The sequence below is a fragment of the Microcaecilia unicolor genome, chromosome 1, assembly GCF_901765095.1.
Source record: "Microcaecilia unicolor chromosome 1, aMicUni1.1, whole genome shotgun sequence".
NCBI classification, from domain to species: domain Eukaryota; kingdom Metazoa; phylum Chordata; class Amphibia; order Gymnophiona; family Siphonopidae; genus Microcaecilia; species Microcaecilia unicolor.
Genome location: NC_044031.1, coordinates 184394374 through 184422050, shown reverse-complemented (window position 1 = coordinate 184422050; position 27677 = coordinate 184394374). Strand labels below are relative to the sequence as shown.

Genomic DNA, 27677 nt, shown 5'->3' with positions numbered 1-27677 from the left:
AATAATGAGTGGAATGGAACAGGTAGACATGAATCGCTTATTTACTCTTTCCAAAAATACTAGGACTAGGGAGCACGCAATGAAGCTACAAAATAGTAAATTTAAAACGAATCAGAGAAAATGTTTCTCCACTCAACATGTAATGAACCTCTGGAATTTGTTGCCAGAGAATGTGGTAAAGACAGTTATCTTAGCGGGGTTTTAAAAAGGTCTGGATGGCTTCCTAAAGGAAAAGTCCATAGACCATTATTAAATTGACTTGGGAAAATCCACTGGTTATTTCTGGGATAAGTAGCATAAAATGTATTGAACTTTTTCGGGATCTTGCCAGGTATTTGTGACCTGGATTGGCCACTGTTGGAAACAGGATGCTGGGTTTGATGGACATTTGGTGTGTCCCAGTGTGACAATACTTACGTACTATGATTGGTCGGCAGTGGCTGGAGACGTTCCAGTTGGGGATCAGCAGGGCTGGAGGCATTCTGGTTGGGGATCAGCGGGAGCTAGGCAGAAAGAAGGCATTTCCAGGTTCCTTGTGTCGGCATCTGATGTCACCGCATTTGCGCAGCAGTGATGTCATGAGCAGTGCATGCGTTTCCAGGCCTGAAGCTCCCTGGAGTCCCGGGAAAGCCCTGAAGCATCGGAGGAAGCAGCAGAGTTGTCAGGCAGCAATGAAGGAGCCAGGAGTACTGCTAAAATAATTTTTGGGCCTCGGGTGAGCGAGAACTGGAATCGTGCATGCACACTGGAAGTGATTGTATAGTAAAGCTATGTTGTTGATATTTGCCCCTGTCAGTGTCTTGAGAAACAGGGATCTTGCGGCAAGGGTGAGCAACTTCAAAGTTCTAAACTGACGACAATGACAGTTGGGAGATGAATTTGTAAGGGACAGATGTGTGTGTGTGTGTGTGTGTGTGTGTGTGTGTGTGTGTGTGTGTGTGTGTGTGTGTGTGTGTGTGTACCCGTTTGGTAGAGTTATTAAATATGAATTTTGGTGGAAACAATACAAAAACGGAGTGTGACTTGGAGCTCTGAGTGAACTAGTTAAAACACTGAGCCCACAGTGATTTTAAGGCTCAAAACTGAGTTGTATGAGTGGAAACAGGGACTAGGAAACTGGAAATTTGTTTAAAAATGTAAGAACTGCACTGTGTTGATATTTACAAACAAATGCCTGAAGCTTTTATTTAAAATTGAATTAATATCTTAAGCTACTGTGAGAGGCGTGTTCTTATTAAACACACCTGAGAATTGTCAGAAGAACTGGGTGTTAAGTATCTAGCAGTGTTATGGAAACGTTGCCTTCAGGTGCATAAATATTTGCTCAGAAACTGAGAATTATTAAGTAGCACCTGAGTTTACTCTAAAAAAATATTTGTGTAATTCTCAGAAGTATTACCATTCAATTTTTACTGAACCTAGGTGATATGCCTTTTTGAGAGATAAAATTGCAGCTGAGTGAAGTACCTGAGTGAAAAATAATTAGCTTAGGGTTCATAAATTAAGCATTCTTTTGGGATAGCCAAATAATAAAAAATATAAGTAATAATTAATTTAATTCAGCATTTTTGCATCAACTGATTGTAATTTAATAAGATAGGGAATAGGTTCTATTTTCTCACCCCCCCCCCCCCCCTCTTTTACAAAGCTGTGCTTGTAGCCGCCAGTGCAGTAATGCCGACATAGCTGTGTCAGCATTACCAGGTGGCTTTGTAAAGGGCGGGGGGGGGAGGATTTAGATTGTTCAGATAATGTAGCAGGTATTCCTGGACCAGACTCTTGGCCATTGCTGAGATTTGTAAAGAACATATCACGTTCAAAATATGCTCCCTAGTTCACAAAATCATTCACGGAGATGCACCAGCCTACATGTCAGATTTGATAGACTTACCACTCAGGAATGCCAAAAGATCATCCCACACATTCCTTGATCTGCACTTCCCTAATTGCAAAGGTCTAAAATACAAATTAATGCACGCGTCAAACTTTACCTACTTGAGCACACAGTTATGGAATGCATTGCCACGCAACTTAAAAACGATCCACGAACTAACGAGCTTCCACAAACTACTGAAGACCAATCTCTTTAACAAGGCATACCACAAAGATCAACCAATGTGAATACACACAACTCCTCACATATATTCAGGACTATCTTACAATATCTGCTTATAACACCACTATCATGTTTTATCATTATCATGTTGACCAAGATCCTTCTGTAACACTAAATGTTTATTTTCTAATATATTTCCACCATCCATGTATTGTAAGCCACATTGAGCCTGCAAAGAGGTGGGAAAATGTGGGATACAAATGCAATAAATAAATAGAGAGCACTGGTACCCAACGTAAAGAAAGCAGAGAAGAAAAATACAAGAGAGCCTGAAGTTCTTCTAAGTGTCTTCAAGACATGAATTGAGATTCAGAAAGGTGATGATGGAGACTAAGTTAATGTAGAGGTATGATTAGGAGTGACTATAAATCAGGCTCGGGCTACACTGAGTATTAACTGATGTATTTATCATGTATTCTTGGTCCCAACAGCAGCAGTGATGCTCACTCATTCCCTGCGGCCTATTCTAGTGATTTCCCTGTGAGACAACCCACTCCTTCTGATGTAACTTCCTGTTTCCACAAGGGTTGGATGGGTCAGAGGAAAATCTCCAAAGCAGACCATAGGCAGTGAGTGAGTATTACTGCTGCTGCTAGGACCACGAAGACCTAATTTAAGGTACACCCAAGGGGGTGAAGGGGGGAGCTATTGAACTGCAGGCAAGGCAGGAAAGAAGAGATGCCGGACCGTGAATCAGAAGACAGGAGGGAGAAGGGAGGGAAAGACAGGTGGATGCTGGGGGAAGACTGCAGTGCAATTAATTTGATTAGCTGCAATAATGTTTTTTTAATCACAACTAATAAATAATGAGTTTAATGTGAAACCCTAATATAAAAGCATGCTTCTTTAATAACCATGCAAAATAAAAGTATTATGGTGGTAGAAATCTCAGTCAGGTTTTTTTCTTTCCATTTCAATTCTTTAAGATGCCTTTACTGATAATTGAGATATGTTATTTTTTATTAATATCATATCTTTTGTTATGTCATTGCCTTTCATTCTATGTCTCGAAACTCCACTAATTCTCTCATTATAATGCTCCTTTTGTTGACTACAGGGATGGATAAGGGGGTGGAAGTGAGTAACACAGGTCTCATTATTTGTCAGTAAGAAGAAGCCTTGTTGAATTGAATTCTTTGCAAACAATGCTCTTGACATACAGCTTTGTCAATGGGCAGGTATATTTATTTTCTGTAAATGTTTCATTTATTTTGAGAGAATTTGGAAGGAAGTTTTCAGAAAAAGTGGAATTTTCTTTGTATCAAGATTCTTTGCAGGTTCTGATACCTATTATTGGACCAAGATAAAAATGACCAAATAATGTTTCTCCTATAGAAGTAAATTGTCACAATTAATTCAATAATGTCTTATTTTATCCTGGAATATAAACAGAGTTAACCATTGAATGAAAACAAAGGTTACAAACCACATCAAGAAGCTTCAAGAGGATTATTCCATTCTAGAAGGCTTACCTCTTTATACTTCAAACATCAAAACCTTCAAAGAGACTGGGTGGTGTGAGTATTTTCGTCTTATTAATGAAAGAAAAGAGCCACCATCATAATGTCTCTTTTATCATTACCTTCGGCACAGAAGAAATAATGTAAAAATAGTGGATGTTCTGGTAGGCAGTGATGTACTGAACATGAAAGCCCTACTTAAGAAAGGTATTTCTGTAATTCTAAACAAGAAAGACTTAGAGAAATATGATATCAAAAGAGCTCATAGATCTCTTGGGGCCAAATTTAAAAATAACTGGAGAGTGGAGACATGCACAAATAACTGTGAGAATCCTATGGTACTCAGCCAGAGAGCTGATATTGAATGCAGCATGGGAAAAAGAGTGGTGTCCTATAAACAAATTATTTTGTCAGAGTTTGACAGTAGATGTGCTTTTGTAGTGAGAAAAGCTTTAGGAAGAAATTTCTTATCCTGAGAGAGCTGTGGATTTTCATATACAATTTGAATAGAATGGCCTACACAAGAACATAAGTATTGCCATACTGGGACAGACCAAAAGTCCATCAAGCCCAGCGTCCTGTTTCCACAGTGGCCAATCCAGGTCACAAATACCTGGCAAGATCCCAAAAAAGTACAAAACATTTTATATTACCTAGCCCAAAAAAAAGCAGTGGATTTTCCCCAAGTCCATTTTAATAACTATGGACTTTCCTTTAGGAAGCCATCCAAACATTTTTTTAAACCCCGCTAAGCTAACCGCCTTTACCACATTCTCTGGCAACGATTCCAGAGTTTAATTACAAACTGAATGAAGAAAATGTTTCTCCAATTCGTTTTAAATTTACTACTTTGTAGCTTCATTGCATGCCCCTATTCCTAGTATTTTTGGAAAGAGTAAATAGACAAGTGTGTGAAAATCCTGGAAAATTCTGGAAGAGCTGGCAAGTGAATCTTCTGCAGGGCAACAGGATAGTGTAGTGGCAGTGCATGACCAAAGAAAGCATCATTGAGAGACCTCTCTGAGACTTGTGGTTAGAAATCTTTGAACTTAAAATGGTTAATTGGAGATTTAGTTGGGCAATGTTTTCTGTGTTAGGGACCAAGTAGCATTAAGATGCTTGATATGATAAACAGTATAAAATCTGGGATTACTGTTCTGGAATCTTGCCAGGTACTTGTGACCTAGATTGTTCACTGTTGGAAACAGGATACTGGCCTTGATGGAAGATTTACACATATTACACGTCATCTAGAAACCGCTCATTGGTTACCGCTAACTGATAGAATTACCTACAAACTTCTTCTCTTAGTCTTCAAAATGCTGACCACAGGGGAGCTGATGAACCTTTCACATTACATATATACTATACCCACCTCGAGCTCTTTGGTCTCTTCATCAAGATCAATTAGGTGTTCCCACATATAAAGACATAATACCTAGATCCAAGATGGCCTCGCTTGCCTGAAGTGCTAGTGGAGCTTCAAATTACTTCTTGCTTCCTGTTACCACTATGCCGAAGCAACGGGGCAGACCTGCTGCCAGAGCCTCCCAACATGTTGCTGCCCTTCCTGTCAGTCCTATGGATACTTTTTCTTCAGATGCTGGGGTTGCAAAATAGGTCAAAGGGCGGCCTGCTTGAAACACCTCGGCAAAGAGGGGAGCCTGCGGTGTCTCCTGGACTTGATATCACACTAAGCACCGATCTCAGAGACCCACCCCCTCCCAACTGGGCAGTACACAGATGAGGCTGTTGGTGTCACAACCAGGAAGTGCTGTGGACACTGTTCTGTGTGAGGCTCCATTTCATCCAGCAGCTGTACTGAAGGTGGCGGCTTTAACATCTTTTTCCCCTTCTGGAGAGCTAGTGCCGGCATTAACTTCTACTGGGGAGGATTCAAGAACCACTCGTGAAGTGACTGAAGGTGTTTCTTCAGTTTCACAGGTACCAATGCTACAAATGTCCTCTTCAATGGGCGAAGTCATCTGAGGTTACCTTGGATAGCCTCTGGACATTAATTGCAGATTTGGGTAAGGCTTTTTGCCCCCAAATCTTAACTTTGGAAAAGAGACTATCTGAATTTGAATTGAAGATTGACAAGAATTTGGAGGATTTAAAGACGTTGTCTAGTCTTGTCTCGAAGTTGGTAAAAGAAGTTGATGAGACTCAGAAGACCCAATTGGCTTTAATTAAAGATCTTGTAAATTTGAGGAATAAATCAGAGTCTTTTGAGAACTATATTAGATCTAATAATTTACCTTTCCTGAATTTTCCTTGGGTACTGTGTCACCTAGAGATATGCTTTGGAGATATCTCAAAGAGGTTTTGGGGGTTCCTGAAGAATCTTTACCATCTTTTTCACAGGTATATTATTTACTCTCTGCTACCCTGGAGAGACCTGACAATACTGAATGAAAGGAAGATCCTCTTGATGTGTCCGTTATATTGGAGTTATCAGACAAGGAATTGGCAATGGCCGCTACTTTGGTGGCTACTGTTGCCTTATCTTCTGATAAGAATTGGTCATTAAAAATGTTTTTTTTAAGGATAAGGCACTTTAGGTCTTAAGGTACGAATTTTTCCAGATGTGCCAGGGATGCTCAAAAGAGGCGAAGGCAGTTTTTACTGCTGAAACCAGGTGTGATCCAGCTCGGTGCACCTTCTTCCTTAGATATCCCTGTGAATGCGTTCAGATTTGAGTTTTTAAATTTTTTTAGATCTAATTCTTTTCTTGCTTTTTGAAGTACAAAAGTTCATGTAGCTCTGGATTTTACTTATAAGTTCTTTTTGTGACCAGGAAACTAAGAATGCGACACTGACAGTTTGTATCCCAAAGAAGCAGATTGTGAAACGAAGGCGCTCTGTTAAGCAAACCGAAAAAGCAATAGAAGAATTTCCTCTGAAACAGATAAGTGTCCTCCAAGTCCCAAGGTTTCAATTTGAAAATACAGTTTGGAATTAAAACAAAGTAAAAGCAATTAATGTGAATGATCAGAAGACAATTAATTAAAACCATATAAAAATCTTTTTGAAAATAAATGAGGAGGGTTTTTTTAGACCTGTGAGGACGTTTGCATGGCTCTTTTGGTTGTGAAAATAGAGACAACAGGCCAAGCATCTGAGGTCTTTTCCTTCCTCTAAAAAAAATCAGATCTTAAAAAATTTAAAAATCAAATCTCAGTGAAAAGACAGTAAAATCAGATGAACTTGCTATTTTCATAGTTTGGTATTCTTAGCAGCAAGATATATGCCATAAGAGTTTTCAATAGGATTAGGTTTATTTTTAAAATGTATTTTTGTCCCATTGGGCTGGTGCTTAAGTGGTTAATTTTTAAGGGATTTTAAATGGTAGTTTTGGGTCCCTGAGAACCTCTTGGTCTAGTACTTTGAAACATTTTGAAAAAATTATTTTGGGGGTTAAATTTGAATATTTTAGTTTGGGCCACTTCTGAGCTTTGGATTTTTTTTTTTTGAGCAGGCATCACTTAAGGGTGTGCGTGGGGTGATGCAAAATTTTATTAGAGTGAATGTCTCTGGTTTTATAGGAGTTTTGATAGAGATTTATGACAAAAATATGTAAATGTCTTTAAATGTGTGTTTAAATTATGAAAAATGTACTGCATGTTTAGTTCGACGGCACTAATGGTTATGTTACTTTGACCAAATTTCATAGTAATTTTTATGTTATTGTTCAAAAAATGTAACTTTTTTTTTTAATTTTCCTATGGAGAAATTCTTTTCCAAATGGAGACTGTGAAAAATGCTAATTAGGGTCCATGCTGCAAATCCTATATAATAATTCTCACCTCCAATGTTCTATGCTTGGGACCGTGGCTCCCTGGCTGCAAGCGGTCTGCGAGGCAGACACGCACGGACGTCACTGACGTCAACACAGCTGATTCCAAGGCAAGGGGAGGCGTGTTTCCCTACTCCTCCTACTGCCTTGGAATCAGCTGTCACCCCCCCCCCCCCCCCGCGCTACGGCCCCCTCGAAACCCACCCCCTCCCGCGAACCTGTCGATCCCCCCCCGGAACACAAAAAACTGCCGCCACCGCCGCCGCCCGTTGTTGTGCTACCTTCCCTTCCCGTAGGTTCTTCAATCATCTTCTTAGAAAGTTTAACTCCGTGCGTCTGACGTCAGACGCATGGAGTTAAACTTTCTAAGAAGATGACTGAAGAACCTACGGGAAGGGAAGGTAGCACAACAACGGCTGCGGCGGTGGTGGCAGTTTTCGGCGTTCCGGGGGGGGGGTATCGACAGGTTCGCAGGAGGGGGGAATTGCCTGCCTAAGGCCTGTTTCCTTGCCTACAGAAACGGGCCTTTTTTACTAGTATCCTATATTCTGAGACATGATTGACTAGCAGAAGTCAGCTGGTTACTCAGAGTCACCGTCTCCCTTAGCAACAGTTTGCCTGGGATTGGGGAGAGGGGCTGAAGACACCAAAGAGTGAGGATGTGTATGAGGGAGCTCTGACTGCATGATAAGAATTTTGAAACAAAAAAGTGTTTGAAAGTGAATTTCTCTGCAAGTGCCTGAGTCCTGAGTGAACGTAAAGTGAGATGGAAATGAAAGGTGTTGGATTTCAGCAGAGAAATAAATCTAAAACAGATTTTTTTGTTACTTGTGTGCTGTTTAAAACTTTTGCAGTTAAGATTGAGGGAGAGAGACCAAGTGTATAACTGTGTGAAACAAGTTTGTTTAAGTGCATTAATCCCAGTTAAGCCACTAGGAAAACTGGTCTCCAAGGCTTAAGGTTGGGCCTGGGGTATTGCAGCTTGTGTGTTCTGCATGATCTACCAGTATGCTAGTGTGGGAGATTGCATGATTTTGAAGAGACCAAGTTGCTGTGGGCAGTGTGACTGCATCATTCAATGAAGAGTGTCTTTCTGTAGTCAGGGTATACAGTAAAAAATAGGACAATTATTTAAGGTTGCAAAATTATTTATTTTGTCAGCTAGAAAGCCACAGTTATCCCTGTACATCAGCTAGGGCTGTTCCTGGTGTTAGACAGGAAGAAAGTCTTTTTTGCTGATTTTCTTTAAAGTGTGAGGCAGTAGGTTCCTGAACTAGAAGAAAAGAACCTGAGCTCCAATGTTCAAGCAAGGAGAAGAAAGAAATTCCAAGAAAGACCAAAGTAAAGATAAGTCTGCACTTCCATGCACAGCAAAGGAAAGGACATTGAGAAGTCACTGAGTTTAATCAAACAAACCTGTTCTAGAGAATGGATCTGGGTGTTCTCACCTGGAAAACATACATTAGTTCAAAAAGAGTCAATTCTTGAGATATACACTGCAAAAGAAACGTATAGCTATAGAGTAAGAGAAAATGCTGGCTCCTCCTATATCCCAATGGATTGATTTTGGACATTTTACACTTTGACGTTTTTTGGCCGAAAATCAAAGACATCCAAATCGCAAAACATCCAAATCTCAGGACATCCATCGTATTTTTAAACACAAAACATGGACGTCCATCTTTTTCAAAAATTACCTTCTTCCCAGTTCGGAATTTGGACATCTTTGTAAAACGTCCAAATTCTGATTTAGACGTTTCTTTCTAAAATGACCCTCTATGTCGTGAAATTGGATGAATTCAAATCAGTCTCAATTGATATGAGCACAAGCATAATGTTAAAATGATTAAATAAACATACTGTGGGGTTTATTTTGGATATCTTCAGCAGATTAGATAGTGCAGATATTTAGTCCACTATCCAGATAATTATCTGAATAAAGTTAGGATAGTTGAGAACATAAGAATAGCCATACTGGGTCAGACCAATGGTCCATCTAGCCCAGTATTCTGTTTCCAACAGTGGCCAATTCAGGTCACAAGTGCCCAAACAGTAGTAAGATTCCATGCTACCAATCCCAGGAACAGCAGTGGCTTCCCCCGTGTCTATCTCAATAGCAGACTGTGGACTTTTCCTCCAGGAACTTGTCCAAACCTTTTTTAAACCCACATATCCTAACCGCTGATATCACATCCTCTGGCAACAAGTTCCAGAGCATAACTATTCCTTGAGTGAAAAAATATTTCCTTTTATTTGTTTTAAAAGTATTACCATGTAACTTCACTAAGTGTTCCCTAGTCTTAGTACTTTTCGAAAAAATGAAAAATTGATTCACTTTTACCTGTTCTACACCACTTAGGATTCTGTAGACCTCTATCATATCCTCCCTCGGGCTGTATCTTTTCTAAGCTTAATAGCCTTAACCTCTTAAACCTTTCCTTATATGAGCATTTCCCGCCCCCTAATCATTGTGATTGCCCTTCTTTGATCCTTTCCTAATTCCATTATATCTTTATCCAGATAGCAATGAGGTCAAGACAATTGATTCTCAATGACTGGTCTGAGCCCCAGATGTAATTGCTGACATCCACATTTTTTTTATGCATACCTGTATTCACCACATGCATGTGTTGACCATTTACTCATGTAAACTCCACTATTTATATACATATACCCAAAAATAAGGTTTCTTAAAAAGATGTCTTTAGGTGTTCAAGTTTGGCTGAAAATAGGGTACATATTAGGTATCTATTTTGGTTCCTAAATTTGATGCTCAGCTCAAATGAATATCTGGCTCAATATAGTTATTGTATTTTTTTAAAATTCTTTAGGAAATATGTCACATAATCAGAAAATTATTTTTGCCTATCTTGAATGAATTTCTGAAGATTCAATAAAAAACAGGAAATTATAATTTTTGCTAATTCCTCTGGATATTCTGAAATGTGCTTACATATTTGAATTATATCTTGAAAAAAGTGGAGTGACTCCTAAAACTGCCTCTGGTCATCCATTATTAGACCCGTGCTTTCTTCGTATATACTCTTTAGTGTTCATCTCTGATTGAAATAAAATTATATAACATTTTGGAAAGAAAAGACAGCTCAGAAGTCCAGCACTGGAAGCCAAGATGGCAAATATCTCCACCACCACAATATATTTCCCTTCTGCACTTAAGTAAGCTGGGATGAAGGAAAGCCAGACACTCAGAAAGACAAACATACTGAATGTGATACATTTACCTTCATTAAAACTATTAGGCAATTTTCTTGCCAGAAAAGCCACTATGAAACTCACAATGGCCAATACACCTAAATACCCTAACATAGAGTAAAACAAGAGGGGAGATCCCTCGTTACACTGAATCACTATCTTATCACTTTGGGATTTCATGTTGGACTCTGGAAAAGGAGGAGAACTTGCCAACCAAATGACACAGATGAAGACTTGGACAACTGGGCAAAAGAGAACAATGAAACTGGTAACATTACAACCAAGCTTTTTTCTAAGCACGTTAGGTTTGGTTGACTTGAATGCCATGATTACTGTTACAGTTTTTGCCAACATGCAGGAGACAGTAATGGAAAATGTTATTCCAAAGACAGTTTGTCGGAGGAGACATGTTGATTTGACTGGATGACCAATGAATAGTAAGGTAGAGAGGAAGCACAGTGTGAGGGCCATGAGAAGGATGTAGCTGAGGTTCCGGTTGTTGGCTTTAACAACTGGGGTCTCTGCATACTTTCTGAAAATAACCAGGATAAAGAGTGTAAGGAGGCAAAACGTGACGGCAGCTATAGCCAAGGCAGCACCCATGGTTTCTTCATATGAGAGGAATTGAGGCTGCCTTGGGAGACACTGGTCCTGGTTCTTGTTGGGCCATTTTTCTTCTGGGCACTTCAGACAGACATTTGGATCTATTAAAACAAAACAGCCTTTAAGAGACAATTGTAAATAATTTCAAGATAGTATTTCAATGATGTTCAAAAAATAATCACTGCAACGCTGAACTAGAATTCTATTTATATGTCTGTTAAATCCAGAGTGCAATTACTGAGGGGCCCTTTTAGAACGGCAGTAAGCCCAATGTGGGCTTACCATTCACTCCTCCAGGACTACCGCCAGCCCAACGTGGCCACCGGTGGTAGTCCTGCCCTAAGCATGCGCCATTTCTGGGACAAAAAGAAAACCCTAAGAAACGGCTTGCACAGTGATAACCTGGCACTAATCAGTCATTGCCGTGTGCTGCCCGGTTACCCCTGTGTTAGCGTGGGAGCCCTTATTGCCTCAGTGGGTGGTGGTAAGGGCTCCCCACCGCATGGCCATGTGGTAAGAGTTATATCACTGCGTAGCCATTTGGGGGGGGGGGGGGGATTTTACCAGATGCAGAATAAACAGCCCTGACACGTGGGAAAAACAGCCCCCCGCCGCTAGTGCAGGGCCCTTTTCCCCACAGCTTCATAAAAGGACCCCTAAATGCACAAAGAAATAGGAGCATCAGAGGGTTAATAATAAACTTATGGAGCTCTCACATTAGTATCTGAGGGGAAACTCAGAGCTGCAAAGTGATCAAGCCTACTATGGAGATCAAAAAAGGTTTCTCCCACTGAAGGTAGAATTAGAAACGCAGATCATGTCAGGAAATAAATATTGGCTTCCATTTCAATAGTGTTCACAGAAATTGTTATCTTTTATACACAAGCAAAAGGTTTTAGGGGTCTTTTTACAAAGGCGCAGTAATGTTTTTAGTGCATGCTAATGATTAGCGTATGCTAAATGCTAGAGAAGCCCATATAGCACATCTCTAGTGTTTAGTGCATGCTTATTTTTAGCAAGCACTAAAATTGCTAGCGCACCTTTGTAAAAGGACCCCCTAGAAAATTGTACAATATTGGAACCTACAGCTTTAAATCAGGGCAGAAGCAAATTTAAGTAAATGAGAGTCCGATAATTTTGATGCTTCAGTTTCTGAGTACATCAAAACTCAAGCCAAAATCATATCAGCCCACTCGAGGATCTACCAACCCATTCAATACATATGTACGATCGAACCTCTTCATCAAAGTGTGTTGCCTTAACTAAGATTGTTTATCCAATAAGCTAGAACCTTGCAGGGAATTGTTAAAATGCAAAACTTTCCTACCTGTTTCCACCTAATAAAGGTTAGTGTACAAGCACCAGTCAATGCAGTCTTGTGATCCCTCCAAAAACCCACCAAAAACCTACTGTACCCACTTATAGATGACACCTGCAGGCATAAGGGCTATTGTAGTGGTGTACAGTTGGGTACAGTAGGTTTTTTGAGGGCTCCCCATACAATATAAGGGGGTGACAGTGAGATGTGTACCTGGGATCTTCTATGTGAAGTCCACTGCAGCACCTCCTAGAGTGCCCCACTGCTCTGCTGGGATTTCTGTGTGGCCAGTCTACTAAGAATGATGGCCCCACCACCACCACCACCATACATCCCAATGGCTTGTTTTTCTGTGTTTTCCCCTTGAACTTTTTTTATTAAGTCACAAAAGAAAAATGCACTGAGCACAGTCTTTAGTAGTTTGGTGTTTGATGTCTTCCGGTGCTCCTTTTTCAGGTAATTATTCAGGAGGAAAACAGTTTTTTCAATTCACACACTTTTCTCATTTAATATGAGTTTTTACGTCTGAAGTTTTTTTCTCTATTCCTCCTGATTGGAACCAATGATAGGAATGGACTCCTGATATCATAGGGTTGATTCTTATACATGTGTATTTCCCTATGTAGAGCTTTGAGGTTCCAATTTGAATAATATATTATTATAGATTCCTGAGTTGGAATCTTTAAGCATACGTCTGAAGACACCCGCAGACTTATGAATACATTAAATAAAATGGATGCTGTAAAAAAAACATTAAATGAGATTACAAATCTATAAAATGTACATTATTTTCTTGTGGAATTTGTAGAGTATGGATGAAGGAATGATGTGTTAAAAACATAAATGAAAAATATAAAAGATGAATGAAAAGCATTAAAAGGTGATTACCTTTGTTGTAATGATGGAAATGTTAAACAACAAAGAGGTATGTAGTCAAGGTTCTAGCTGTAAAATTCCTGCACTATCTGGATGAAACATGAACAAATGTTATACATGAATGAGCAAAAACAGCCTTTTGAAATGTGCCTGAGCATGGATCTATGAATAAGGTGATGTGAATATATGTGTAAACTGCAGTGGCATGAGCATGCACAAGGGAGAGATTAAAAAGTGTAATAAGTGAATGATTAGTGATAAAGAAACAGATGATGTGACAAAGCCTAATAAAAAATGGCACCACAAAATCTATGCACATCAAATATAGAGAATGCAGTGTGTAAATAAAAATATATATTGCCACTACTAAATGAGTATAAATAGAGAATTGTATCACAAATCTGTACAAAACAGATGTATAGTGATGAGAGGGGGCAGTGCACAGGGGAAACAAGGAAAGGTTAAATCACCAAATTGAAGGGCCGTGTATAGAAAAGTCTCTGAAGGACTGTGAGTAAGAACTGTGACCTAGGAGTGGCCTAGTGGTTAGGGTGGTGGACTTTGGTCCTGAGGAACTGAGTTTGATTCCCACTTCAGGCACAGGCAGCTCCTTGGGACTCTGGGTAAGTCATTTAACCCTCCATTGCCCCATGTAAGCCACATTGAGCCTGCCATGAGTGGGAAAGCGCGGGGTACAGATGTAACAAAAAAAGAAAGAAATCCTGTATAAAAACATGGCGGAAAAAGCTAAGAGACCACAAAACCATGGCGGGAAAAACTGGAGGACACGGTGAGTAGGTAAACAATCGGAAAAAAGTGTTAAAAAGGAAAAAAAAGTGGAATGACAGTGCGTAATGAACCTACCCTCATTGAGTCAGTGAATGCTGTAACACAGCCATCCAAACTGTAGAAGTCTGTCATGCAAAAGATGTAAACAGCGTGGACCTTGAATCATCAGGATTAAATAGACAAGTTTACGTAGGGATGACATGAGGTTCATGAATAATAATCAGAGTGGAGGAGTGGCCTAGTGGTTAAACTGTACAGCGCTGTGTAACCCTAGTAGCGCTCTAGAAATGTTAAGTAGTAGTAGTAGTTAGAGCACCGGTCTTGCAATCCAAAGGTGGCAGGTTCAAATCCCGCTGCTGCTCCTTGTGATCTTGGGCAAGTCACTTAACCCTCTATTGCCTCAGGTACAAAATTAGATTGTGAGCCCTCCTGGGACAGAGAAATATCCAGTGTACCTGAATGTAACTCACCTTGAGCTACAATTGAAAAAGGTGTGAGCAAAATCTAAATAAATCAATCTTATCTGACATATGAATGTGCGGTGATATGAAAAATATAGTGACAAAGAAACCATATAAATTGAAAATAATGTGCTTTGCACCACTGATGGGAATGTAACTATAGGGCGTAGCCAAACCTGACATTTTGGGTGGGCCCAAGGCTAGTATGGGTGGGCACTGTGTATACAGGTGAGAGTGACATTTCTTGAGATACTCCTAGGTGATGTCTTAGAGTGCACTTGATGAGGGATTTCTAATAAACAGTCTGCCCAACAGCTGTCCAGCATCAATATGGACCACATACATACCCCCCCCCCCCCCCGCCCCGTCCATCCCCGTGGCCTGGCATCAGCCCTTCCTTTCTCTGCACTGCTCCCCCCATCTATCACTAAACCTGGCATCAGCCCTCCCCTTCCCCACATCCATCCTGTGCCTGGGCGTCGGCCCCACCCTACCCCTGACAAGAGTCAAAGAGATAAAAGGACTCCAAATTGCATCCAGAATGGTTACCTGACAAAGGGGTTAAGGTCTGAGGAGAAAAGATGTACTGGAATGACACAGACTGCATATTCTGTTCAGATTGTTCATAGCACTATAATGGTCCAGGCAAGGCTACTGCAAAGGGTGGGCAAACAGGTGACTACCCTGGGTGGCAATATTCATTTCAGTTCAATGAATGTGCAAATATGAGAGCCTAAAAGGGAAGTCAAAAACAGCCCTTGGCCTGGGGGGCCTTTTGTGTACATCAACTTTCCTAGGTCCAAGTTACTAATGGTGGACCTTTACCTTATAACAGGGACTAGGAGTCCCAGGATGTCTGTGGTCTGTAATTACCACTAGCTGCCAGAGAGGGCAGTAAGAGTCCATCTAACAGCATGTACACATTCACAGACCACACAGGGAGGAATAGATGAGAGAATGCGCTGAGATTGCCAAGGCAGATAGAGAGAGAGAACAATTGCTCCAGGGAAGAGGAAGCAATTCATATATGCTTCCTTAATACAGACACCAAACAGGAAGGCAAAGCCTCTTCTGCACTGAGCTGACAGTAACTCCAAAGAACTGTAAGATCAGCAGTATAGGAGTAATAATATAGGGGACAGAAGTGTCCTTTCCCTGCACCTTCAGCTTGCAACTAGTGTAAAAGCATAACGCCTGTTATCAGTATCTGCTTTCTAAACTGAGTTTTAACAAAAAGCACAGCTGAGGGTGTATGTATTTTCTGGGCCTGTTGTTCATTGACTTTGGCACATAATTTAAAAAAAAATGACTGTATCCGTGGCATCATGTAAGTTTGTGTTCCAAAATCAATTAACAACAAGTCCAGCTTACATGTTTTTTGTCTTCTTGGAAAGCGCATCCAGAACTTTCCTTCTGGAGTGGAAATAACTTGCTTTCTTTGAGGGTGTATTTTTGATAGCATTTGGAAGAAAAAGAAAAGTTTCTTTCAGCTGAAATTAATTAAAGCCATGGTGCCTGCCACTTGATGTAATGCAGCATTTGAAAATTTCTGGCTTGGATCTATATGGAAGAATCTGTGCAGGTCAAATATTTTCCCCAATGTAAAAGCCTTTGGAGGCCTTTTACAGAAGACCATTTAGATAGCATATAAGTTACCAGTGGTGTACCTACCTTGATTGCCATCCAGGGAAGAGCCCCTTCCCCCCCGGGGGCAGAGCACCTCCCTCCTTTGAGCAAGGGGATGTGCTGAGCAGTCTCAGGGCTATCATCTCTGCCAGTCCTCTGCCTCGGAACAGGAAGTTGATGTTAGAGGGTGTAGGGGACTGGCAGAGCTGACAACTGCACGACTGCTCAGTGCACCCCCTTGCTGCCTGCGCCTGGGGCGGACTGCCCCACCACCTCACCCTTGGTATGGTAGAGTGAATTACCATGTTCTGTTAGTGCATGGCTATGGCAACAGTTACTCAACTGGCATGGCACTCATATTTGCATTAATTCATGCAGTAGAGGTAATTTTCTAAACTGTTTACATACATAAAAACCCAGTTTTACGTGCATAAAATGTACCCTGGGGATTATGCATGTGAAAATATATATGGTGACAAAACAACCTGCACTTTTACAAGACACGTGTCATGTAGGTGTATTCTGGAATGAAGTTTGGGAAGAGCACCGGCAGAGTTGGAAATTACCCGTTTTCTTCATACAATACGCACAGGCACACAGAATGTACATATATTTAGATCAGCTTCTAAGCTGATGTAAATGTCTGTGGCTTTAACCCAGCCATGATTTTTTAATCTATTTATCCCTAGTATTTTATAAAGTCACAGAGACTAAAAATAAGTGCCTTCTTACTATCTTAGGCCCTCATTTTACAAGCCCTATTCACATTTGATAAGTGCATAAACAAGCACTTTAAAAATGTATCGTGCATAAATGCCCCCGATTGGCGCTGAGTCAAATATTCAAGGCCAGGCTGTTTCCAGTGACCGGCATTGAATATCCACTTTATTCAGCGCAGTTGGATAAGTTTAAACCGGCCAAAAATAGGCCTGCTATCTGGGCAACCCAATTCGGCCGCCAAACTTAGCTGGCGATGTGCTAATTATTCGCGGCTAGCTGGCTATATAGCTGGTTAGCTGCTATGCGCTGACCATGAATATTCAGTGGGAGATAGCCGGCTATCTCCCACTGAATATTCGCGGATAGCCAGTGAAGTGTTATTTAACCGGCCAGGATTTGTTAAAGAGCTGCTATTGAGCAGCACTCCACTGTAGGGATTAGTGAGGTTGCCCCCTTAATCCTCCAGTGGTTTATGTCCTGCCCAAATGCCAAACTGGCAAGGAAATATCATTGGGATATGCCATGCACCAACCATACATAAACATGGGCTGAGTGACCATGAAGACTTTTCTTTTATTATATCAGCACTGTCCAAATAGGATCACGTAGCAGAAATGGTTAGTCCTTATCCCTTTGTAGTAACCCAGAACAAGGGTTAGTCTATGATCCTCCATGATAATCCAATGATAGGTCAGACTATAATCCTCCACAATAATCCAACAACAGGCTATCCACAATCTTCTCCAGCAGAAGGGGGGCAGATCAATCTCCCACTTCTTAGTCTCATCAACCACAGGATACTGAATTGAATCTGCCTTTACTGTCAGGGTGAGTTGGCAATCCCCCAGCAATCCACCAGCAATCTACCCCCAACTGGTCCTACAAAGTCCTGCGGAGAACAGATATTCCCCTTTCCAGGCCTAACAGGGGTCTTTTCTCCTTTCTCCAGGCTTATAAGTTTACCTGCCTATAAAAATTCTGTTAATTAGTTTCCTAGCTCATTTACTGGGTACTTGTTGTAGTCACACCTCTGCTCAAAAAACCATCACTTGACCCTATCTGTCCCTCCAACTACTGCCCCATTTCCCTCCTACCTTTCCTCTCCAAGATACTTGAATGCGCCGTTCACAGCCGTTGCCTTGATTTTCTCTCCTCTCATGCCATCCTCGATCCGCTTCAATCCGGCTTTCGCCCACTACACTCAACAGAAACGGCACTATCTAAAGTCTGCAATGACCTGTTCCTTGCCAAATCCAAAGGTCACTACTCCATCCTCATCCTCCTCGACCTATCTGCCGCTTTTGACACTGTCAATCACAATTTACTTCTTGCCACACTGTCCTCATATGGGTTCCAGGGCTCTGTCCTTTCCTGGTTCTCCTCTTATTTCTCCCACCGTACCTTCAGAGTACATTCTCATGGCTCTTCCTCCACCGAAACCCACTTCTCCTCTCCCTCCACTCTCTCAGTTGACAACACCCTCATCGTCCCTGTCTCATCTGCCCGCAACCTCGGAATCATCTTCGACTCCTCCCTCTCCTTCTCTTGGCATATCCAGCCAAGACCTGTCGCTTCTTCCTCTACAACATTAGCAAAATTCGCCCTTTCCTCTCTGAGCACACCACCCGAACTCTCATCCACTCACTCATTACCTCTCGCCTTGACTACTGCAACCTACTCCTCACTGGCCTCCCACTTTGCCACCTATCCCCCCTTCAGTCCATTCAGAACTCTGCTGCACGTCTTATCTTCCGCCTGGACTGATATACTCATATCACCCCTCTCCTCAAATCACTTCACTGCCTTCCGATCAGGTACTGCATACCGTTCAAGCTTCTCCTACTAACCTACAAATGCACTCGATCTGCAGCCCCTCCTTACCTCTCTAGCCTCATCTCCCCTTACGTTCCTACCTGTAACCTCCGCTCTCAAGACAAATCCCTCCTTTCAGTACCCTTCTCCACCACTGCCAACTCCAGGCTCCGCCCTTTCTGCCTCGCCTCACCCCATACTTGGAATAAACTCCCTGAGCCCATATGCCAGGCCCCCTCCCTGCCCATCTTCAAATCCTTGCTCAAAGCCCACCTCTTCAATGTCGCCTTTGGCACCTAACCACTCTACCTCTATTCAAGAAATCTAGACTGCACCAACTTGTCATTTTGTCCTTTAGATTGTAAGCTCCTTTGAGCAGGGACTCTCCTTTTTGTTAAACTGTACAGCGCTGCGTAACCCTAGTAGCGCTCTAGAAATGTCAAGTAGTAGTATTAAAACAGTTCTAGATCAAAACATCTTAGTTTCAGTCCTGGAAGTTTTTGTTTTGTTCCATTATGGCTGAAAAACATCCAGGTCTTTGGAACACCCAAATCCCACCCTTAACAAGCCCCAAACACCCCTCCCCCTGTGAAATTTGGATGCAATGCAAAAGAACCGCATAGAAAAATGTCTTGAAAATAGGTTTTGAAAATACCGATTTGGATGTTTTGGAGAGAAAAATGTCCAAATGCTGCTTTATGCCACTTTTTTGACATTTTTCTCTTTCGAAAATTAGCCCCAAAGATAACCAGTTATGTTGCCATTTAGCAATATAATCAGTTATGTGCTGACTTTGAACCCATTGATTTTCCACAAGTTCATTTTTCTAAAAGGGATGTTGATGTTGCATGTGCCTGGTGCATAAAATTCCATTTCTCTTGTATTTTACAACAGGCTCTACTGTGGCAGATTCTGTTCTAAAATACTGGTGAAACTTGTGGCACACTGACCTGCACATCTCAGTTCCTACTTCGACTAGGTGACCTGTTATAGATCACTCCCTAAGAACATAGATTAGATTTAGATTTATTATTTTTTAGTCCGCCCTTATCCAGGACAGATTACAATAAAACATTCATAAAATATAGAATAAACAAAAATACAAAAACAAGACATATCAAAATACATCACTTAAACAGAACAATAGAGCCTTTAAAAAAAATCTCTTCGGTGTTTCCAAAATGCTGGCATTGGAATAGCATGAAATGGGGTGGGAAATGGGCAGGTCATGGCTGAGGAATGGGCATGGACTGAGCTTTACAGTTAGATCGTGGGAGCTTACCTAATGCTGTCACCACTACATATGGCACAGATCACTTAGGGGACCTTTTACTAAGCCGTGTAGGCACGTACGTGCATCCTATGCATGTCAATTTTGAACTACCGCATGGCCCGGGTGGTAATTTCATTTTTTACGCATGTCCACTAGGCGTGCTGGAAAATTTCTGGCAAGCAGCGCTAACCAGCCAGTAATCGGCATTGTATGTGCACAGACCATTACCACCCAGTTAATGCGTGAGACTTTACCGCTAGGTCTATGGGTGGCGTAGGGTCTCAGGCCCAAAATGGACACACGCCAATTTTTGCCACACGTCCATTTTCGGCCAAGAAAAGAAAGGCTTTTTTTGCAGGCACGCTGAAAAATGGACCTGTGTGCGTCCAATGCACGTGTCTACACCAGCGCAGGCCATTTTTCAGCGCACCTTAGTAAAAGGACCCCTTAATGGCACCTCAGGTTATCTGCCAATGCCCTTAATCCACACTAAAGGTTTCCCCTCTGCAATAAGTGCACAGGCAAATTGTGGGAAGGCTTTAATTTGGGCTCTTACCAGATGGAAACTGCAACACATTTACCACACTGTAGTAAAAGTGTCCCTGCATATAATTCAAACTCAAGTGCACTTACGAGACATGTACAAAGGCAGAGCAGTAGCTGCTGAGAATGTGTCCAGCATCCTCCTATAGTTACCACACAGAGAAGTTTCCTACCACACATGAATATCAAGTACAATTAGCATGAATACACATAATGCCGCCTCTTGAGGTGGCATTAACTGCACCTATCCTACCTGCATATTTGAGCATTACCATGAAGGTTACTATGGGCAGACCATGCCCAATCTCTGGTTATGTCCTGACTAGTCACTGCCCCATCCTCCTCTAAGCAGTTAGCACGGGATATTTTCCATGCTGCCTGATTTACTTCATGGTGGCCATTAGCATGATACTGTGCTTCTGGTTAGCTTGTGCTAAAACCTGCGCTAACTGCTTAGCACACTTTAGTAAACATGTCCCAATATGAAGTGTAGGTTATGTAACTTTCCAGTCATTTGTTATGGTGGATTTTAGCTTTTTGTTGTTTTACTTGGCTTTGTATGTTGTTAGTTTATTTTATTTTATAGGTTTTATTTCCCATTTTGATGTATGTTTTATTGTATTCTGCTTAGGCCATAATTTTGTAGTGTGTAGGTGGACTATAAACTCTTTTCAATAAAAGAATAAATGTAATTAAACTATAAGCATCCATACCGTGTTCATCTGTGATTTCCCCTCTGGAGCAGGTCACACAGTGAAAGCAGCAAGTTGGTTGTCCCTCTATAAACACTTTTCTGTATCCTGGAGAACAAATTTCACTGCATAGAGAATGTGGGATCTGAAAATAAAAGCATTTATAAAACATGCAGATGCATGGAATAAGACATTAATAACTAGTTGTTTTAAAGGACAGTTTTTCCAGCACCGTTATACAGTATTTTGTCTACAGTTTGTGCTAACAGAAAAAGATGTAACAAGTCCTCCCTGTGTCATAATTTGATCTCTTAAATAAGGCAGGAGTTGGCTTGCATATATAGGAGTCCACGGTATGCAAATCTCTCTCGTTCATATATTATGATAATTAAAGAATGAACAAGAAACTGGCTAGATAGTTGGGGGGGGGAAGATTCGAGGATACTTACAAGTGAAATGATCCATGACAAATCTCCCAAGATTAGATAAAAAGGGAGGAGGTTTGACGATTATTTAAAAAAGTTTTTATAAATTGGGTTTGATTGACTCTCTTGGTGTCCCAGGCCTTGAGATTCTTCTCTACAGGGTTCTGTAGGTTTTATGGTTGTTTACCACCCTCCTGGGTTTTGGAACGCTATTAAACAATCATTCATTGATTTTATTTCTCAACAACCTCTATGTGTAGATTCCATGCTTTTATTGGATGATATTAATCTTCACCTTGAAAAAATTGGAGATTGTAATCTTAAAGATTTTCTCTCGGTTTTAGACATTCGGGACTTATCAGTTTCTGCTCCCCAGATTACTCATGAAAAAGGTCATACATTACATTGGATCTTGATTTTGACAGGATCAGTTTCTCATTTAGTAATTAAGGATATTGTTTGGAAGCCAGTCCCTTGGTCTGACCACTTTTTAGCTGAATTTACACTCTTTTTTATCTATTTCTAATCCTTCATCAGAGAGCTCAATTTTGTTACTACTAGGTCTCTCTTAGAACTTTGCCAACGTATTTAAGCTTTTGTAAAACTTTGAAGACTTACCAATTTCAGAAATGTTATGGTTAATTTTTTCCTTCTTCTATAATTTTCTGTTTTGTTTGCTTTAATTTGGTAACCCACTTTGAACCACTAGTTGAGAGTTGGCAGGCTATAAGAATCGTGTCACGTCACATCACATCACAAAGCACATCAAATACTACAGAAGTTATCTAAAATATATAAAAATGTAGGGCAGCTCTAATACAATTTAAGGACTTCAGTATTCAGCAGCCATATAATGTTATACATATATAGAAGTATGTTTACTAAGGCGCATTAGTGTTTTTAACGCACCTTTAAAATTAAGGTGCGTTAAATGCTAACGCACCAATACATTCCTATAGGTGCATTAGCATTTGATGCACATTAGCATTTAACGCACATTAAAAACGCTAATGCGCCTATAGCATGCCTTTGAAAACACAAGCAATAATAAGCAAGAATAAATCCATAAATGTCACCACTGAATATACATATATGAGGTAGATATTCAAAGTGATTTAATTGACCAGGAGAGGCAGCTAGCCCTTTAAACTGCTTGTGTGGGTCTTTCCTTGGATATTCAGTAGCACTTAACCAGTTAGTACTGTTGAATATCCCCACTAACTGGCCATCATCTAATCAGCTAGGTTAGGGGCGATGGGCGGAATGTGAGTGGGATGGCAACTTAGCCAGTTAGCGGCAATATTCAATCCACAAAAAGTTAGAACAGGAAAAAAAGGCTGTCCTAACTTCATGCAAGGACTTAACTGGGCAGTGATCTGAATATCAGCTGGTGCCTGCGTAACTTCTGAGTTGGCCATCATACCCGAATATCCAGTGCCAGGAGCTGTGTATGCTCCAGCATTGAATCCCCAGGGTTATTTCAGCCTATGGCTACCATTAAGTCGGGTTATTTTACTACAAGTAGTGCTATTTTAGCACAGGGTCCCATTTTATGCTATGAGACCTGTACTAAAATAGGATGACATGGTAAAATAACCGGATTTAACAGTAGCCCACATTGATAACGTCCCCCTGAGGTAGCGTTGTGATCTGTGCTACGTGCAGTGGTGACAGCATAGAGTAGGCTACCATGCTGTAACCGCAAGGCACAGTCCATACCTGTTTCCCTCCCATTCCCCTCCCATTCCATGCTATGTACTTATGAGGTAATCCTATAACTTTAACTTATGTGTATAAAGTTATAGCCACTGTTTTGTGATGGCACATATGCATTTACCTTTTTTATTAATTTCTTTATTAGTTTCATATATTTACAAGAATACATTCTTGAAAAAGCAAAACAGTTTAAACATATTAGAGGAAATTTTCCAAAATTGGAACATTAAACAAGAAAACAATCTTAATCAACTTGTATTAGACCCCAATATGTGGGGGCTAGAGCTTCAATACTCAGGAGTCAAGTTTCACATATCATTCAAAAATAAAGTAAAGTTAAAGAAAGGCTTAACAGTATAAATCGCTATTTTCCTAATTATCTCATTTTAAGACTAATCAGATCTACTTAGCTCCAACACAAGTCATAAGACCTTTTTCTGACTAATAAATTGCTTCAAATGCTCAGAGACAAAAAATACATACTTAACTCCTAGATATTTTACATTGCATTTGCATGGATAATTTAGGTTGAAGGAGGCACCCAAAGCCAATGTATCAGATCTCAATGCCAGAAACTCCTTCCTTCTAGCCTGAGTCTGTTTTGTAACGTCTGGAAAAGCAAACACTTTTTTTCCATAAAAAGGAACTTGTAAATTCTTTAATGCCATTTTTCTAACTGAGTCCAGGTCTTGTTGGAAAATAAAGGATACCAAAAGAGTTTGTCTTTCAGTTATTTCTGTTAAAGAAGAATCTAGTAAATCAGAAACATTTAAATTAGGCTGTTCTTGTGGAAAAGCTTGAGTGTTATCCTTCAAATCTCTAGATGGTAAGTAATATGCTTTGTTCAACGGAGGTATATTGTCCTCTGTAAATTTCAAATTTTCCACCAAATACCGTTTGAAAATTTGTAAAGGAGAATAAACTGGAGTTCTTGGAAATATGCATTTACCTTATCCTTATAAGTTATATCTGCTCTTTCTGTGTTGACCCTTATGTAATTTGTATGGATAGTGACTGAATATCACCACCACCCATATAAGCTTTTGGCCTGCCCTTTGACTACCCCAAATCTTATCCAAATTTAACATGGCTAACTTTAGCACCTATCAATATATAAACCTGAATATTATCCATTCCACTGTTTGACCACATAAGTGCATTTAAGTATCAGGCAAAAAGTGGATGTGGGGGTTCCATTTTGAGATCCCCCTTCCCCCACTTAGGGGGTATTCTATAAATGGCGCTCAAAATTTAGTGTCAGAAAAAAAATCAGCACTAAGCACAGTTCTATAAAGGATGCATGCCCTTTGTAGAATAGCTCTAAGAGTGGATTCACGCACCCAAATCTGGGCGCTGGACTTACGGCAGCTGAAACCTGGAATAAATCCTGGCGCGCAAGTTGGGTGTGGATTCCTACATTCTATGACATTGCACTCAACTGTTCAGACTGACCCTAACCCACCTATGCCCATCTCTTGGCCATGCCCCCTTTTGTTACCTCTGTAAGTGGCAACTGGAAAGGAGTTGGAGCTTCAGGTGGATAAGGGGAATCCAGCCTGGAAGCAGGAGTCAGAACAGGGGAAGCCTTTCCAAGGTGCATCACTAGAAGAAGGACAACCTAAAGGGTCTGTTCCTGAAGGGGCAGGATTGATATCAGGAGTAGCAGGATCAGCCCGACAGGATGGATAATAACAGAGGAGGAGGTGTAAATAACAAGACACTGGAGATACTGTTGTAAATATGTCTTGAAGGGAGAAAGGTGCAGGGATTCCTCCTGAAGGGATGACTGAATAATTGGCAAGTGGTTTGGAGTTGAAGCCATCACAAACTGTCTGACAGGACCCAGCTTTTACTTATGGATGTAGGGCAAGAAATGAAGAAGAAAAGAGGAAAGTAAAGAAATAAATGGACAGGAAGCCCTGGAAATGGAGTTAAGAGAACAGAGAGCAACAGAATCGGAGACTGGGACCAACATAATCAGAAAAACAAAGTCACCAGACAGCAAAGGTAGAAAATAATCATTTTATTTTCATTTTAGTGTTTGGAATATGTCTAAATTGAGAATTTACATTTGCTTATTTTGCACTGTATAGGAGGAAACATGTTTCTTTCTGTTTTCCTGGTATTGTGCTGCAAGCAAAGTCTAGCTTCATAGGATTCTGTTCTGCATGCATGATTGCAAGGCTAAGTGTCTGAATAGGGATCTGTTTGTTAGTTTCTGAGAATTTGACTAACCATTGTGTTTCAGATTTGGCAAGACTGTTCTCCTAATTCCTGGTCTGTATGTTAATTCGGTTTGGGTCTTTTGGGGTATACTTGGGCAGACCTCTTCCTCCTTGTCCATCATCCCCTCCCCCAAAAGGTCCAGCAGAGCAGTACCTACATATCTCTCTCTCCATCCTGTACAACCTGCATCTCTCCCCTTCCCTCCCCACCCTTCACGCAGTTCCAGCACCTCTTCCTCTCTGTCCATCACCTCCCCCCCCCAAGGTCCAGCAGAGCAGTACCTGCATCTTTCCCCTTCCCTCCCTCCCCCTCCCCCACTGCAGTTCCAGCATCTCTCCCTTTCCATCCATACCACGGTCCAATGATCCCTCACATTTTTTCTTAATCATGGCGGGTAGCGACACTGCAGTGATTTCAGCAGTCTGCCTCAGAGCCTTGGCCTTCCCCGCTACATGTCCTGCCTCCTCTGATGCAACTTCCTGTTCTGCATAGGTGGGAAGTGTGACTGAGAAGGCCAAGGCTCTGAGGCAGACTGCTGTAATCACTGCAGTGGCATTGTGCCTACCGGTAGTGGTCAAGGTAGTAGAAGAGATGCAAGATGCCAGCATGCTGGGGGAAGAGGAAACCACTCTGTTCTTGATTGCTGTGTTAGGCTGCCGCATTTGCAGCTGGGGATGCCTCCCCAAGCCTCTTATACTGGGATTTGGGGGGTCCTGAACTAAGATTGGGGGGCCTGGGCCCCTTGTATCTATGCCCCTGCTACACACATAGGGCCCTGTTTACAAAGGTGCGTGCTAAAAATGTTAGCACTCATTTGTAAATGGGGCCCTCAATGTGCAAAAATTAGTTCTAATCACATGACTTTATAGGATAATGTGCATTAAGTCAATTTTATGCGCATTTCATACTTTAAGGCACGTTAACGAACTAAATACATGCTAATAAAGGCATATACCTACTTTAAAGGCTGCCATCTCTATCTACATTCATTGCCCTACCTTGTCGTTTATCACTCTTAAGCTCTACAATTACTAAGTTTTCTGGACATCCTTACTAGAGCTCCTCCTCTGCTTTATGACTGAAAATTTGAGGGTGTGACTGGTTGAGTCAAGGTACAAAGAAGAGCTCAGAAGTACAATTTTCTGGATAAATGCACATTTTTATTTTCAAGAATTCCAGCCATCATAATTTTTTGTTTTTACTCTGTATCATATACCTTATGAATAAATACCTTTCGGTGTAAATTTCATATACCCAATGGCTATCTATGAAAGCAGACTGTTTCTGGTATGAAGGTTTTGGAACTAAGCTCTTAAAGCTGAGTCAAATTCATTCTGGTAGGCTCAGATATTCACCATGTCAGATGAGTCAGAAGCAGTTAAACCAATCCGATATCCTTCATCTCTCTGGATTAAAAGGGTTCAGATTTAGGCTTAGCCGGATCATTCCTCCCAAGATTTTTATCTTTGCTATATTTTGTCAGTTTAGGTCACCTGATTGTATCCCTTGCTCCACATGATGGCGCTGCTGTTCAAAAGGAGTTCCTTTCCATTGGTAGCTTGGGCATCAAACCTCCCGACTTTCTCCAACTTGAACATCTTATCTGGGAAGATCTGCACATTCATGATGTCAAACTTGCCTGGAATCTCCCCTCTTTCATCAAAAAATATTTCCTCACCCATGGGGGTGTGAAAATGAACCTTTTTCAGATGCTGAAGAACCTCAATAGAGAATAATACATTTTCTTATGTCAGTAATAAGTTCATTTTTAACAAATGTATTCCCGAATACAGAAATTTCATTACACCAATTAGAGGCCAACCGAATTTCAGTTTCAGTGCCAAAATAGGCCTAAAAATTCTTTTTCTGCCTGGTTTTGATTTCAGCCAAGAGGCTATGGCCATAGTTTCAGTTTTGGCTAAAACTGACCTTGTGTTTTGGTGGAAGCCGAAATTTGTGCTTTGTTCTGTTTATCTCCCTTCCTCTCCCTCCCCTCCGAACAGGAGTTGCTT

The 27677-nt window shown here is 40.9% G+C and overlaps 1 protein-coding gene across 1 annotated transcript in view; it reads right to left on the bottom strand.

The window, feature by feature from the left end:
• Nucleotides 1-10378: 10378 nt before the first annotated feature.
• Nucleotides 10379-27677, bottom strand: part of LOC115472193 (extracellular calcium-sensing receptor-like) — a 39414-nt gene continuing 22115 nt past the window's right edge. Inside the window, exons 6-8 of the mRNA XM_030206398.1 lie at nucleotides 27159-27386; nucleotides 21320-21443; nucleotides 10379-11289 (exon numbers count right to left, since the gene is read on the bottom strand). Coding sequence (XP_030062258.1) covers nucleotides 10379-11289; nucleotides 21320-21443; nucleotides 27159-27386 — 1263 coding nt within the window. The remainder of the gene's footprint in view (nucleotides 11290-21319; nucleotides 21444-27158; nucleotides 27387-27677) is intronic.